The sequence below is a fragment of the Glossina fuscipes genome, unplaced genomic scaffold (assembly GCF_014805625.2).
Source record: "Glossina fuscipes isolate IAEA_lab_2018 unplaced genomic scaffold, Yale_Gfus_2 28, whole genome shotgun sequence".
NCBI lineage: Eukaryota > Metazoa > Arthropoda > Insecta > Diptera > Glossinidae > Glossina > Glossina fuscipes.
In genome coordinates this window covers 16,966,701-16,984,491 of record NW_023998423.1, presented here as the reverse complement: position 1 = coordinate 16,984,491, position 17,791 = coordinate 16,966,701, and the positions used below count along the sequence as shown (strand labels likewise).

The window sequence follows — 17,791 nt, the reverse complement described above, 5'->3', positions numbered from 1 at the left end:
TCTTAAAAATTTCGTTGAACTGAGAGTATAAGTAATTTAATTCAAGTAATTTGGCTCGGAATCTACTCTATGCTGGTTGATGGCAGGTTTCAATTTTGATCTGCTTTTCACTGATGGCGCTTTAGGTAACCCATTTTCCCTTACGGAGATGAACTATGCTTTGATGAGAAGCATAGATGTGCCGAAACTCTCACCTCCCAGCGGTGATCCCCGGGCAACGGCTTCGGCCGGCTAAGAAGAGTTTAAGGTTTTGGGCTGCTAACTCGGCGACGAGTTTCTGATAGATGGTGGAGGGGTTGGCTGGAAGAAGAGCTCTTACTCAATAAGCTAGTTACTACCGAGGAAATATATTGAATGGTATTTAAGTACAATGAAGGTAGTAATCTAGCGAGTGCATGGTAGAGTGCATTAGACTAGTCTACCATGTTCAGTGCAATACCCGGGACCTATACATCTTGAAGAAAAGTAGTTCACTTGGTGCTGGCAACCAGGAAAGTATGGAGGATCCGAAGCAAGTACGGTTGTTTTTAACAACCGCCCAAAGTATGCCATAAGGCTTTGCAAAACAAACTGGGAGCCACGGGGGTCAGGAAGCTCGCCTCACAAAGCCACGTATGGCTGCGGGTATATGATGGACTTTGTCCTTAAGTCGTAATAAATAAATTAATTATACTATTAATGCAAAAAGGAATTGACGGACGGCCTTCCCTTTGGCCGATTGATAGAAAATGTCTGGTAAATTAATTAATACATGCAAAAATGGAAAAGGGATACGACGAATAAGTTTTCCCCTTTTACCTATTTTTACTTTTGAACACATGTCACGGATGCCTGCGGGTAATGGTGGTAATTGATCAACAGCACAGTGGAAGCCTTATGGCGGAAGCAGTCAGTTGATCAATTTGTGAGTCCTGACTGCTTGGGTGCGGCCCTTCGGGGAGTACTCGTGGTGGTTGTGGTTGGCGAGTTCCTAGCTAAAATGGAACAATTGAGTGCAGCTAGGCCTCGCCATTCACCAGAGTGGGGTTTATTGTTCCATACACAATAAACTGTTCTGGACTCTGGTGCTGTTTAGGCCCCTACTCTGTGGGGATTGTCTAACTCGCCAGGGGGCGTAGTACGCTTAAAAGTGGCTTGGGCCACCGTGGGGTTAAGCCTTTCAGGCAGGAACCCACGTTAAACCCTTGCCACAAATTCTTACGAAGAATTATCCGTTATAAAAATATGGGCGTACGCATTGCTATTGAGATTTCTGTCACAAATTGTCGTTGCCCTAAAAGAGCGATGCGCGGATCCAAAGCATTGAATACTTTTTTCTTTGATTCAAGAATGGTTTGCGCTATATTTTAGACGTATGGCGTTCTTTACTGTGAACGAGGTAATCAACTTTAGCTACTTTGCAAAAAATTTTATTATCTTTGATGGGAATGGAGTGTTATCAGCTAATAATGGGAAGTATGTTCAACAACGTTATGGCGAATGGATAGTAGGTCAGGCTACGCTGGTTCACATCTCGGTGCGATAGAGAGACTTTTTCATAATTATACTGAGCTCTCAGTCAGTAACGGCTTACCGTTCAGGTATCCACTGGCTTGATATCGTTTCCATCTCTTTGTGTGATTGCTCATATTAACCAAAAAAAAAAAAAGATTGGTTCACACGTTGGTTTGAGCGACGAGAATATGTTTTTGACAATCCATTGTTGTATTTCAAGTGAAACATTAGCCTTTAAGACATACTACGACGTATTCAAGGTTGGTTTTTGCCTTAACACACCTTCTAAGTATTATTATTAAGTTTTAGTTTGTAGTCATCTTTTAATCCGACTTTAGGATCACTTGGAGCTGCTTAGAATTGAAAGAGTTATGAAAGATTTTTATGCACTTTGGTTTGTACTCGTAGCATTAAAGAAATGATGCGAGTCCTCTCACACATATCCTTATGATTTGAAAAGAAGGGTTTAATGAGTACCGATGAACCTTTGCTTGATTTTTATTATAATTGCAAGAATGACATATACGGTCTAAAAACTCTTTGAGGTCAATCAAGTTCCTCATATGATTCATGATTAATAGCATATGATATGTTTAATAGCTAATCACGATGGATTGAGATGGAACGGATAGTCGACCGACCGAAAAAATTCTTAGACCGACGAGCTTTTTTTGACAAATTTTAGCATTTTTAAGGAATAGGTGGGCTATCGCATAATCAAGTAAGCAACAATCTAGCGGTTTGTCCTTACTTGGTCATGGCATTAGTGACTAGTTAGTCGGCAAAGGCATAAATAACACTTACAGATTGGACACTTGCCAATTTAGTTGCAGAAGCTCTATGTCTCTTTGGCAATTTTTTTCTGACTGTCAGTGTGCGGCACGTAAAGTTTGCATCTGTTGAATGAGTGATGGTCGATCTTAGGTCGTCTTTTTTGAAGTTTTGCGGGTATTCTCCTTTGTTTAATTTTATCCCTTCTTAGCTTTGATGATTTTAGCGCACGCTCCATTGTCGTTCTTTGTTGTTGTTGTAATTTGTATTTTTTTTAAAATTTTTAATAAACGCGGCTCCCATATCATGTTGATTTTTTGTTAGGTAAACTCACAAATAAAGGATGCAAATTTCCTTTTGAGAATGTAAAGTACGTTAACTATTCAAACTTAATTTTTGATTCCAAGATTTCTTTGTCAAATCTTTGACTTTTTTCTTTTTTTTTTTTTTGGAATTTTGTAAGATAGTCTGCTTCAAATTACCATTAAAGTAAGTTGTATAAGAGTTGATGGTTTTTGTGAAAGAAAGGATTGAAAAAGATTATTACGTTAACAAAGCCATTTGGCATTGTTAAGAAAGACAGCAAACATAACCGATTTTATGCTCATACACGCTTACAATCATTCCCCATTGAGTGGCTTTTGTTCGAGTTTCTCTGCGTTTTTGTTACGCTTTATAGGCTTTACGCTCGCGTTCTATTGTTATGTAAAGAACACCTTCAAACATATTTCATAGTCAACGTCCTCCCTCCATCTGTTCAGATGAAAAGCATTTACATAGCCATCTAGAGTGTTCTACTTTAGTTTTTATAGAATAGAATATTTTTTTTTTTGTTTCTTTTTAAGGTTTAATATAATTTACAGTTAACGTGTATCATGTCTCTTGCATTAGATGAACGTTAACCATTGTAATACCGCCATTACATAGTATTTGTGTTTATATATATACGCTATTATCAATAAAACAGTTGTGATTTCACTTCCCTTAGCTTTAATAAAGTTCTAGTGTTAAGAATGAAATTTCTCCAAAAAATTACTTCATACTTGAGAAAGCACAAAACAGACAAAAACATTTTTAATTGGATTGAATTCTATTTAAATTTGAATTTCAAATTAATTCAAACTACTCGAGCATATAAGTATATGTTTATGTTGATTTTATTGTAATTACATTGTATTTATAAACCGCATTTGCTGTCAACTTCGAGTAAAATAAATATGTGTATATATGTGTATTAAACTCTTTATGTTTCTCCCGTTTGGTTTGGCAGAATTAACCGCAACTGCTTCTCCTTCGGTATACTGTGCACTTTATTAGCCAATTATTATCACCACATTTAGAAAAGTGTCAAACTCTTGTACTCTTTATATATAATTTGCTCGGAAAGTATATGCGTTTCGATATATGTGTGTGCGTGCGTGCGTGCGTGCGCGTTTGTTTGCTAGCTTGTACGCTAGCATGTAAATTTAAATGAATGACGTTCTTTGAAATGATTGACTTAAAATTAAATTACAAAACGTCAATTAAATAAATCTGAAGAATACATATATGCATAAACGAATTCGAAATATATGTAAATAAAAGGGCGACTTATCACGCAACGATAACATTGTATACGGTTTAGAATTAATTAAACATTATGAAAATGATGTATAAATTATTATAAGGAAGTAAGACTATATGGTGGGCCTAAACTTACTCATGTAACCATTTTTCAAAACAGGGCATTATATGGGAGGTGACCAAAGAAAGCATCTAATTAGAAGCATTTTCAACACCGTATCTTATTGGGCCAAAATACGTTACTGCATCGAATATCACCAAAATATCTCGGAAAGTGCGGCCTGTAGCGGTAAGACCGACAGACAAACTTCGATTGAGAAAGTGTTTCTAAAACTGGCTGACTGATATAACAAAAGACTGACTGATATATCTCAAGTCCTTCTGGATGTTGCATACATCTGCACAAACTTACTATACTCTTGTACCATAAGTGGTCATGAAAATAAGAAAACCGGTCTAATTCGCTTGAAGCTGAATCTTTTGATTGATCATTTGCTTCATAAACTTATATACGGATAACATTTCCCTGACCATTGCCCTTAACGCACTAAGGGCAACTCGCGATGTCAATCAATCCTACTTGTCTGTCCAACTAACTTAATATATATAACGGAATTTAAAATATATTCGGGGGTCGCTGTTCGGTTCGATTTTGTGGCGATCGGAGCTTGAGTAGACGGACGTACGTGTCTTTGCTGAGCTAGCTAATTCGAGCGATGTGGGCGGAGGAAACCCAACTTACCGAACGAGACTGCAATAAGCCCCGGAGTCTTTCTTCACCCTGACCAATCTAGTGTTGAGAAAACCAGTGGTTTGATAAGGACAATACGCCGCAGATCAGCAATTTCAAGCTGTGCTTACTCAGTTCTTGAAGACACGAGTTTACACCTAAAATAATGGACAACTCATTTGTATATAAATGAACGAATTATATTAGTTTCCATTGAGTATTGTATTTTAACGTTGAAAAGGATTATATATATTTATTTGTATATATAAAAGAAGTATGATAAGGGAAATATATTTATAGTAATATGACTTTACCATCTTACATTATCATACAAAAGTTGTGAGTGCAAACGAACAAAAATAAACGAAGAAGATGATGATTAAGTGCAATTTCATATGGTTGGGCATCTCTGCCGTTGTTGAAAATAGTGATAACGTTGACTTAATTAAGTAATGTTTACGACTTTTTTCCACTTGAAATTTTATAAAGAATCGAGGCAGCAAGAACGCTATCCATAGACATGCTTCGCCTGCTTTTTTATTTTCTATTTGTAAGCAATGATCATGCACCTCTCCAAAAAAGAAAAAATAAAGTTTTCAAATGGCCTCCCAATGTTTTATTGAAATTCTTTAGTACACAATATTGTAAAACATTTTAGAATTTCTTAGAGTCACTTAATCTCGTTTTATTTGTTTAACATGAAAATAATTCTAATATTTCGTTGAATTACAATTGACATTACTTATGTTTTATTTATCTATTTGCTCAATACCCCAAAAATAGTTTGACGTCATTGGCTTATACATCGTTATTGGCAATCATTAAGTATTCACATGAACCATTTCCGTCAGCATAAACGTAATAAGTATTTAAGACTTGCTTTGACTCATCAAGTTTTCTCATTTCATTTTTCTGATGTTACGATATTGTCCATCAATTAAATTTAAGTGCAAAATTTATGCACTTCTATTAGTCTTCCACATCTTTACTTCACGAATTTCTCGTCCCAATCACCTTACATATTTACACATTTGTATTTATATTCTATGTTCTTTTTTAAAGTTCATATGCGACGACCGCCATCTTTCTTTTTCTGTTCAACTTTATTCAGAACATTAACGATAAAGCAGATAAATAGCGACTCATGCCTTTTTAAAACACTTGTATTCCACCCTTCTTTTCTTTTGTCTCTTACTTTTAAAACATATTTTCATACCTTATCTCAACTTTCTTTATACTTCTTTTCAAGATTTTATATATTAATTCCCGAATTCATCATTGCCCTGCAAATCAATTAATAGATTTTGTCTGTCTGGATTTTCTTGTATTTTTAATTTATCAACGTTCGCCGTCCTTCATGCAAAGAGTGTTATTTAACACTCTTTAAGTTAAGGAGATTTTATTTCATTTGAATTACTAAACTTTTCGAATTTCACTTTCAAGAATCTTTTTTCCTTTTTCTTTTCCTTTCTTTCACTCGACGCTGCCTTAATCTTTTTTATTTTTTCCTCTTCTCATTTCTCATCTCTTGTCAAAGCACGTTAGCGAGCGTCTTCAACGTCAAACCGCCTTTTCGTGAGCGAACTTAACAATTCCTACTACGCAAGGTTGCATTGCTAACAAAAACTGTTAAGTGCACAAGCTAGAATAGACGAAATTCCTTGGCCAAAATGCGTACGATTTTGATCTAAAAGATAGAGTTACGTGGTTCGAACTCGCAAGGTTGATTTTCATGTCAGATTGTTATTATGAACGCATTTTCATCAAATAGTTTCGTAAGAAAGCCTACATAGGGTTCAAAAACTGCCACATCCGAAGTACTTACACCAATATTGACGATTTTTGTCACGAAATTTTAAAAATTATAGTAATTTATTTTCTAAATTAAAATAATGCGTTATATGGGGAGGAGCCGGAAAAGTGGTCCAGTCAATGGCTCTCGTCCTTCCACCAAAACCCGTCACGAAAAGATCTCGAATGCATGGTCAAACATGCGACAGACGAAGGGGACACAGAAATTCTTAGACCGATTGATATAATTAGAATTGGGTCTGTCTCCTTGTCCTTGTGCGTACAAGCTTATTCACAAACTTAATAGGCCCTGTATCGCAAGTGGTTTAGGGCATTATTCAGGCTACTATATGTCGACGTTCCTGTTCGTTCTGTATCTTACGGTGAGCTGTTACTAACATTATTTACACCTACAACCATATCAACATAATGTAGGCGTATGTGTGTGTAGGCGTGGGCCAAAAATTAGTGACAAAATTTACTTCTCACTCTAGTATTTGATTATAAGAGAGCAACAATCCTTGCACTCATTTATCGATCACATACCTTATGTACAACTTCGTACATTGGGTAACTTTCAAAATAAATTTTCATATAACTGTTTAAAATTGAAACCGTGTATATGAAATGTATCGCAAATATAACGCAGCTACTTAAATTAAAAAAAAAAAAGATTCAAAGCATATTTCTTTCGCATCGATATGGCGGCAAAGAACATTCTTTCAATTAATACAAAAATAGATTTGTTTACGTCATTTTTCGGAATCACCCCGGCTGCTGATTTCTCGTGAAACATAGCTATTTTAAGTGTAGAGGTCAAGAAAGATTCGCACAAAGTACGCGGAGATATATTTTCTTTTTCTTAAGTTCATGAAAAGGGTCACCACATTCGTCCGATGTTCTAATTGAGCACTAAATTTTCGCTTGTTTAAATCCCTCGCTGTTATGTAAATTGTAAGTGTATTGCTTTCCTCTGCGCGCAATTTCACGTCGAAAACGATGATTTCACGCACTTTTTCCTTTAAGTTATTGCAAGTTATCGTTCTTTTCTTTTTTGCTTGCCATCGAGTTTGAAACGACTTTAAATCCCATGACCCATTCTTTGTTATTTATGGTTAAATGAAAAATAGTATTGTCATTTTAGCGTTTTTAGAGCGCAAAGCCACATATTTGTTGATATTGAATTTTGAAAAGCTTGCAGAGTTCTTGTTTTGCTTTTAGAATTCAGCAATTCAGCTACGCACTCACTGTGCCGGGTTTCTTGTCATTACTTTAAAGTGACAGAAAAGTACGATAGAAAAAAAATTGAAAAATAATCGCTTTAGGCAGTTCCTTTTAGTGGAAAATAAAAGAAAAATAGTTTTTGACTTATTTGACCGTTAATCCGTAACCGTGATGGATAGCGAAGACGAAGACACCGTGGAATATACTGTTGAACGCATCGAAGATAAACGCATAAAAAATGGTAAAATTGAATATTTTTTGAAATATACAGGTTATTCCCGACTCGAAAATACATGGGAACCTCTTGAGAATCTCAACTGTCCTAAACTAATAGCGGCTTTCGAAAAATCGTTAAAAAATAAAAAAGGAACTAAGAAGCGCCGTTATTGCGTTCCAGATGATGAGGCGAAAATTAAAAGGAAAACGGTAAAGGATGAAAGCAACAAAGGCAAAATAGGATTTGACCGCGGCTTAGAACCGTTGCAAATTTTAGATGTTACGAAATCTTCAGGAGAATTAATGTTTCTCATGAAGTGGAGTGGCATCGATGAGGCCGAGTTGGTGCCCGCAAAAAAGGCGAATATTATTTGTCCTCAAATTGTTATCAAGTTTTACGAACAATGCATCATATGGTGTGCATGCGACGAAGAAGATGTTATAGAGGAAAGCAACTCTGAATAATTAAAATTTGTGTTTTTCTTGTAAAACGACCTCTATTAATGTTACGCAATTTGTTAAATTTTATTCAAACTTTACACTTGAAATATTTATACTTCAGATTAATTCGCAATTCGTTATGCATCGATATATTCCCAAAAATTTGTTAAAGTAAAAAATAAAATTGTCTTAACATGATTGAAACTACATCTCCGTTGTTTGCTTTGTGGTCTCTGCTTATGATGTTTACTTTCCATAATTAAGATAACCATTTTATGGCGGGGATATTTGCATTTGTCTAGCTCGCTAAGATTTGAATTATATAAGACCAGGTATAGGTTGGGTGATCTGATGGACGCAGCCCTAGCGAATGAAAATTAATCAACTTGATATTCTCAATACTCACTTATTAAATTAAAATAATTGAAAAACTTCCGTTATTACTCTGTCACAACAGGACAAACGATATTTTCATCCTTATTTATGTAGGGTTCCTTAGTTATTCAGCAGTAAGTAAGGAAATTAAATTCGATACCGATCGAATCTTTTATACTCATCACCGTTATCCTATAAAAGAAATATGGGAAAAACCAACATGTAAATTTTCATACTCCGAATAATGCTTTGAAAACGTATATATTGTGTGTCTGTTGTAGTTTATAAGCAATGAGCACAGGGCATGGAACGAAAAAATTGTGTTCTCACATTTAGTTGAATAGACGTGTGGTTGTTGTAGGAGTATTCTTCGTTCGGGCTATCTTTAAAATCTTTCGCAAATTTTTGCGAATTGGATAATGTGACTACACTGATGGGCAAACAGAGAGATGGGCCGACAAACAGACAGACATGCTTCGATGTATTTCGAATCCATAAGCGGCCAAGAATTTATACACTTTATGGGATTTTTGAGGCAGGATGTTTTTCGCAGACCCTACACAGACAGCCAGCCGAACGGATATACTTAAATCGGTTTAGAATTTGATGCTGAGGAAGGATACGTATATTTTATAGGGTGTCTGGGGCTACCTTTTTGGATATTGTAAACGTTTTAACAAATCGAATATATTCCTCATCCTTTAAGGATGAGTATAAAAATGAGTGTAAAAAGTCATCGACGTAAATTTTCGCAATGTAGTAATAACTTGAATACATAATCTATATGTAAAAATTGTACAAATATGTACAAATTGTTTCGATCAGAGAGAGAAATTTAAAATAGCTATTTGCTTTGCTCGCTGCACATTTGTGAATTGTGCGAATTTCAATCGTCACCTAACGTCAATAACGTTATATTTTCATAGCGTTATATTTTGACCAATTTAGTGTAGACATGGTTATGAAAAAGTTTTCATATTTATTTATTTTCTATGTTAGCAAGATTGGTTCAATTTATAATTCTACTTTTGTTTGATAAATCAAAAAAAATCTTGCTTCAAGCAAATAAAAATATTATTATTTTCACACAACTAAGCGAAGTACTAATGTTTTGTTTTCGGTTAGCATTTGCTTTTTACTAACTTTTTTTTTTTTTTCTTTTGCAACACAGAAAATGCACATTTGTACACAAATGCACGTTTTCGCTTTATACCCATCACTAACAGATGAGGGGCATATTTAGATTGAGAAAGCGTTGACAACGCCCAGAAAGATGCTTCAGAGCTACCGCAAGTTATATTTATTCATGATCAGCATCTAATTCTGAATTGATTGAAAAATGTCCGTCTGCCCGTTTGTGTAAGAAAATTGAACAAAACATTGCGAGTTCTTGTATTTAGGTTGTTATTAAAAATGGGCCAAATCGGTCGAAGGAAACGCCTACAGTATTGCCTAAAGTGAGGACAAGTCTGCTTTTCAAAGGAAGTAAAAAGTTAGTCATAAAATACAGCAGGTAAGCCGATAAAAATGTCAACACTTATTCTATGGACGATGCTATAGCACTTCGACAAAACTAGCAAACGGCGACGTCTTTCCAATTTTAGAGTGTGTATTAATTTTTTTTTCAAAAGCTCGAAAAACTCCATGAAGTATGTGAGGTGTTGGCCATTAAGTATGTCCGTCTTTTCGCTTGTCCGTATATCCGTTTGCGCAACTGTGTAGTATCTGCGGTAAACATTCTCCCGTTCGCAAAGATGAAGCTACCGCCAAACAGGTCAAAGGACGCGCCTACAAAACCCTGCACGTCTACGAAACTAAAAGTGAGAATACCTTTGCTTTGCGTGCTTTTTGCTTGTTACTCGCTAACTACAACGCATACATCATATAAATTTGCCCTTTTATCCTGAAACTGTTGTAGAATATGAAAATACTGTTCTTTTCTTTGGGATCGCGCTGATGGTTATAAAAGATTCGGTCGCGGCTGAATATAGTTATCTTACTTATTATTATTATTATTATAAATTTAGACAGAGAATAAATTCTAAGACTAAAGTCTTAAAGCACTGGCATCTAAGGCTTTCGGCTCTTATTAAAAACTCTACCGCACTGGAGATTTGAACCCACGACTATTGAGTTGCTAGTCGAGAATCTTGCCTATTTGGCCAGACATTTCATACTATATGTAGTGTTGTATCGAAATGGTTCGATTAAGCGCTTCCTAACATCTGCGTTCTGAAAATTTCCTTTCTAATCAATTAAGTTTGTTAAGCCGCACCACACCTTCGCTCGATTAAATAACCTCTCTGATATCAAGTCTTCTTCTTTTCAAACTTTTTCGTGGTGTTTGCAGATGTATTGTATGTGCGTGTAGCTAACTCCTGTTAATGGATAATGTTGCAGATAATAATTTTTGTTCGCCACCCTTGCAGTTAATTAATTTTAAAGCAAAGTTTTGGAGAGAAACTTTCAATGAATTTTGCTATTTTTTCATATCTGGAAATTTTATAGAATTAAGGGTTTACACTGGTTCTTTGGTCACCATTGTCTTTGTTTGTGGTTGAAATTTAAACCATTTTCTATGTTCTTGCTTGGCTTGCTTTGTATAAGTTGTTGTAATCTCTTCTTCTCTGTCAAATATTCGATGTTGGTAACAAAACGAAATATTCCTCTTTTTTCTTTCAACATGAATTTCTATCACAATTAGTAACTTTACTGTTACATCGCAACGATAATTAACATTCTCCGTCTATGCTTGTACGCTACTAATTGATTAACAAGTAAGAAAATTATATTTGGCTGTGACCGAACTTTTTATACCCATCTTAACGCGTATCTTAAAACAGGCAAAAAAGTAAAAGAATTAAATATTTATGTTCTATAGTATGGAGTGGGCGCCGTTAATTTCTTCCATTTTTGATATAAAATTTTTTGTTTTTTAATAGGCGTGTCCTTACAAATTTTTGTGTTAACTTGCAGGCGTTATATTCATTTTCGCTAACGCGAGAATGTTTATTACAAATACTATACAGTTGTGCAGACAAACGGGCAGATGGACAGACGAACAGACCGATACATTTACGTGCATTCCAAATTTGAAACTGACCAAGAATCTATATAATTTATGAGAGTTTTGAAGTTTCTTTCTGCACGTCGCAAACGTTTTGACAGAATGAGTAATGGTTATAAGAAGAGTTTTTGATTCTTTTGGCAAAAAAAGTGGATTTATCTGAAACAGCCGAAACAGTTCATCCATATAGCAAAAGCTAAAGAAATACGGTGGGAAGAGGAGGTGGAGGATGAGCTTGGAGACTTAAAAATATTAATTTCTTGCAATTTTCGAACAGAAAAAAAGGCAAGAGAAGTTTCAATTAACTTATTAAGAATCCGCCTCTCACTTCTTTTTCCAATTTTGCTTTGTTTTATTTCTCTTTAAAAATCACTTTAAAGATGTTTTGTAAAAATTTCGAATGGACAATGTTGGAGTTGTGTTGCTTGTCGTTTTGGAAAAATATATCTAAAGTTCAAGTATTGATATTATACTGGTATGCAATTAAAATCGAAAAATCAAATTTTTGTACAGTGAAAAATATTCCCACACCCATAAACACCTTTTGATATCAGACTTGAATATGTAAGAGATCATTTAAGCTGATAAAAAAGATTGATTTTCTGAAAAATTCACATTAGGTTTCGTCTTTAATCGGCTTAGTTGTTTTGTACCGTAATGAAATTTTCAAATCATAAAAAATAGCGATGAGTATTAGTACGAAACGATGTCAGAAACGAGTAAAGTTTAGTAAAGTTTACTCGGTTAGGACCGGATCTTTTATGCGCATTACTTTTATCTTGAGAAAAATGTAAAATAAAATCTTCATACTTTATAATATATATGGTACGGGTGGGCGTGGCTGATTTCTTATCTTTTGTAGTACATATGTCCAAGTTTTTATTGTATACCGATTGTAATTTATGGGTAACGGTCGAAAAGGCCCGAAACGAAAAGTGCTTTGAATCTAGCTTGCATTGTAGACGTGTTGTTTCACCTATTTGGGCCATTTTCGAAATGGAAGTGCATGGACGAATTTCCAAGATTGCGCCAAGTTTCAGACAAATATATTCATTTTTTGCGAGCGGGAGAATACTTACCACAAGCGGACAAACGCACCGATTTAAAATACAATACCTGTACGGGATCTTTGAAACTTTCTTCTCGACGTTGCAAAGGTTATGATAAAATGAACATGTCTCCATCCTTCTATCGTGGATACAGCAATAATAGAAAAATTTATAGAACGTAATAAATTTGAAATATATGTATGAAGCTAGTTTGTGAGAAGCGTTAGTTCGAATATTTAATAACGAGTCTTTTGTCATGTCTGCTTTAAAGCCATTAAATTATTGACAATGTCGGACTTAACTGAATTGAAGTTTGAGTTTTTCCTATATATACTATAAAATAGAACAAAGGAAGGATTCAAATTTAGAAACTTTATTTTTGTCATTGAAAAAATTCTTTCATGTTTTTGTACCCTACACCATTTGCGCCACAAGGATATGTTAAGTTTGCGCGAATGAATGCGACATCCAGAAGGGCTTCAGATACACCTCCTCACCTCTTATTACACCGATCGATTTAGAATTGCTTTTCGACCAATTCGATATCTGTCTGTCCGTCTGTCCGTCTTGCTTTCTTGTGCTGAAGCTGCAAGCGGTAAGTTTTGACATATTGTGATGAAATTTGGTACAGTGATGGACGAGCGTCATTGAAAATCGTGCGGATCGGCCCACTTCTTTAACCATTTACTTTACAACACCTCTCGTTACATGAATACTTATCGAGAAGCGGTGTAGGGTATTTAATTTTCAGCCGTGGCCTACTGTGGTGTTTTTTTTACTTGTTTTAAATTAAATAATTTTTTCGAAGCCAAAAACCATGACGGCTTAAAATCCAGTTAGCGCATACTATATTGCACATCGATTTCTTAAGAAATGTCTTTGTCTGACCATAAAATATTACATAAATAAATAAAATCTCAATTACGCAAAAGGAAACCACATTTGCATACATATGAAGGCAATTAAATGTAAATGATGTGCACATGTGGACAAAAAACAAGACAAAACCATATAGTGATAGCAACATTGGCTATAAAAAGCCCTACACTGCTTTGATGAAATATTTCTCTTATTATTTTTATAAAATGTCAAAAATTATAACGTTTTGCTATCTATAAGGGCTTATTTTTCATAAATAATCTGCACCGGAGCAGTAAACTGGCCGACGAGTAGGTAAAAATTGCGAACAGCAAGCCTGTGTTCGCATGTTCAAATCTCAATTCGGTAGAGTTCATTCTGGCCGTATTTGTAGTGAATGCCTAGTCGCTAAGAGCGTAACACTTATCGATTCGACATACTCTTGCTAAACTGTAGCTGCCAGCTCCTATCTTTTTCTCTTCCCTTACTTCTTTCTGACCGCCACCGGTTTACACAAATAAGGGACACGCCATGAACGTTTGGTTTCGTTACAAAAGGAAAAGAAAAATAGCCGAACATAATAAAAAGAGAGATTTATCTCTATTCAGGATCTGCATTCGTGTAACCGTAATATGTCCTTTCCAATGTCATTTTACTACACAAAACGGTATTTGATGATCAATTATAAAAAAACCACAAAAGACAACAACCGCGTATCAAATTTAAATTAAAAAATAACAAATATTGTTTACTTAATATAATTAAAATAATTAAAAAATTATATTAACTATCAGAGAAATTTTATGGTACCTTTAGCTTACACTAAAGCGATGGAAAGCTTCATTGCATTGCGTATACTAAACAATGAATTTTATCGTTAACGTAAAAATAATACGTCCATGATTTTATAAACATATTACAAGGTACTTGCATAACCTTCCACTCCTTACATCAGCTCGTTCCAAAAAGTCTCTCTTGATTATTAAAAGCTTTCGACAACACAGAGTTAGTCACTTTAAGAAGTGAAATAAATACTCTTGAAGGTAATGTTCTGAAATTGCTTTGTGATTTTGCCTTCACTTTCCAGTTAACGAATGTTATCACAAGAAAGAGTCGCTACTTTCAATACCAGGAAAATAGGATGATTGCCGTAAGACAGGAAACGGCAGTAGTTTGCTTCTTTTGAGTTAAGTGATTTAAAAATCAAAATTCAATGGATGGCATGCATAGCTTTTCATTTACAAATCTTAGGAGATCTGCTTACAAAATATTTACAGGAGCAGACTTAACTCATTTTCCTCGATTTGCTTTGATTTTTACAAACGCTTTGTCCATATACCCGTTTACAAGCAAGTTATCAATGCCTAATTTCCTTTGGACATTTTTGTTTAGATCTCTTTACCCGCGAACTGTCGTCAATTTTTTCGTCAATTGCCGCATTACTTTATGATCACGGCAGGTGAACCATCAAGAATCTGTTATCGTGTATAGTTCTCACGTTTTATCATGTTTTCTTCTGTGAGTCATCAAATCAATAACAAATTACTCGCTGAGTTGAGTACAACACGTGCATAACACGTACGAAATTTTTTTCGCCTGACGTATGAGTCGTGATTATCTTAATTCTTTCCCATTTTCATGTGCCGCTGCAGGTGGTTGATAGGGCACGTAGGCCTCACTTTATCATCGACGTCTTCTGCAAGTTTTCATACGAACGCATCTACCGTCATTAGAAGCCTTCTATTTTGAATATCTTGACTCGGCTTTTTTAATGGACAACAGCAAAATCCTTGAAAACCTTCTGAAATAATCCACACATATAGTAAAGTATATCTTATTCCCACACACACAAACTATCACTTACATAACTGATAGTGATCGTGAGACGCGCAAAATTATCGGCACAGCGTTACAAAATACACGGTGCGTGATATGAAAGTGTTTGTTGCTTTTCGGTCCCAATGCAAGCATCCATAGGAACGATTAAGGACGTTTTCTTAAGGTGATTTAATTATTGCTGAAAATATAATGAAACCCTTTACAAGATGATGAGAGTTTTTGACTACAGCCCACTGAGTTGTGGACGAATTACAAAACTTTTGAAATTTTAGCTAGAAGTCGTAAGCATGCGAGAGCTGTTAACTTCACTATCAGGCCATCTCCTAAGGATTTTAAAAGCATTTCAGTAGCTATGTTTAAAATAATTAAAAAGTTATTCACCAAAAAATTTTATTCCTTGTTAGATCTTCCTTAGGTCTAGTTAATGTTTTTGTTATGTGGCAGAAATTTTGCGAAGAACTTTATCTAGCGATTTTCACATTCAACTAAGCTTTCCGTCATGTTTCGCTTAACCTCATTGTCACTTATCGACAAATTAAATCAATTTTCAATCGAACACATGGAAAAGTTCGATGAAAAATTTTTAAAAATTCCAAACTTTAGGAGAAAATTAATATAGTTTAATAAATTGTATACGCTCTGATGTCCATTCCGTACGCTAAAGCCTTTCAGTTAATGCACGTTATCATCATTATATTAGGCTCTTGCAAATATTCTGATCAATTCCTCATTTGAGAGAGACATTTATTGAGAGAAACTGATACAATATATGTTGATGAACATCTTTTCCATCATTTTTTACAACTTTTTCTAATCTTTCTGTCAACATTGCGAGACCGTGTCGTGAACGAAACGATATTGGTTTGGCGGCGGTTCAATTATCAAACCATTTTTACACTTCTTTAGCTTTTCGAATTCGCGTGCCAGCCAAATAAGCGGCAATCCGCAAGTGCTATGTCGGGTGAATACGCTGGGTGCGGCAGAACTTCCCATTCGAGGTGGAACAGTGCGTGCTCGACAATATTTGCAAGGTGTGGACGAGCATTGTCATGCAACAAGAGGATGATTTTATGTTTTTTAATCGCTATTGCTTGTGTTTCTTGTAACAATCCATCGCCCAAATTGTTCAACAGACGTCGGTACACATCTGCAGTAACAGTTTAATTCGGCTTTAGCAGCTCGTAATACACTAAACCTTACTGATCCCAGGATATGTTCAGCGAAACTTCACAGCCATGAATATTCCGCTCAGGTGTTGATGTATATGGTTCTCCTGGACTAATACATGACTTTTTGCGCTTGAGGTTGTCATAGTAGATTCACTTTCCATCGCCAGTTGTAATACGTCGCTGCGCACATTGATTGATACTTCGCATTACTTTATAATTGTCACTATTATAAATATAGATATCGTTGATCGAAATACATGCAATCACCTAATAATAAAGGAGAGACGACAAATTTTATTTCCTTCTATTCGTACATAAATCTATGTGTCATTTAATCTTCTTCTATTCTTGGTATATATCTTCATTCTTATTGGTAATTGCAATACGTTTTAGAGAATAAAATGTTTATCTTTGTTTGTGCCTTTGATTTTTCCCTTGTTTCTTATAGTTGCTATAGTTGCTATGATTCCTAAGTAAATGTGTGTACACGTTTTATCTGTGCACGGAAAGAGTATTATATGCAACATATTCCAAGCAAAGCAAACACATGCATATATGTACACAAAAATATATATATATATATATATACATATATATATATATATATATATATAGTTGCCAAAAATAACAAGGATTTATAAAAAAAAAGGTGACTGACTTATAAAGCACCTTGGAACGAGCTTCACAACGTGCTACGACTTGATGATACTTAAGTTTAAATGACCTCTAATAATTGCCGTCATGCTTAATGAATATGTATGAGGGGAAGGTTTGCGTGAATGATAGTGGCATTAACCCACTACTAACAATATTCTTAAATTCACATTCGAGAGTCGCACATCAATAATTTATGCCTTCAATGTGAAGCTTATTGCGCTCAGCGAATTGTTTAAAGAAAGCGAACGAAATGAAAAAGGGAAAGAAATTTATTTTTCATTTCTATATCAATGTTATGTTGAAGAGTCATCCGCGCCTCTCTTTTAACACTCTTTTCAATCCTCATTAAATAATGTAGTCTTTTAAAATTATTACCAGCAATTTATAATGTAATCGATTCGTCCAAGTTTGTTGGCAATTAAACAGTCAACACTATACAAAGATGCTTGGCATATAAACCAATGGGAGGGATATTGCAAGAAACCAAATGAAAATGAATAATTTTGGTATAGTAGGGAAAGGAGATTTTTACTCTCTTAACTCTTTT

General features: G+C 34.9%; 2 protein-coding genes across 10 annotated transcripts in view; both read left to right on the top strand.

The window, feature by feature from the left end:
• Positions 1 to 17,791, top strand: part of LOC119636761 (cyclic nucleotide-gated cation channel alpha-3) — a 247,546-nt gene that overhangs the window by 87,754 nt on the left and 142,001 nt on the right. The window lies entirely within an intron of this gene.
• LOC119636261 (chromobox protein homolog 3-like) lies at positions 7,745 to 8,254 on the top strand. The gene has a single exon (XM_038031562.1). The coding sequence runs from the start codon at positions 7,745 to 7,747 to the stop codon at positions 8,252 to 8,254; it is 510 nt and encodes a 169-aa protein (XP_037887490.1).

Excerpts from the sequence above, each read along its gene's own strand:
- LOC119636261 (XM_038031562.1), top strand. The coding sequence starts at position 7,745 with ATGGATAGCGAAGACGAAGACACCGTGGAATATACTGTTGAACGCATC.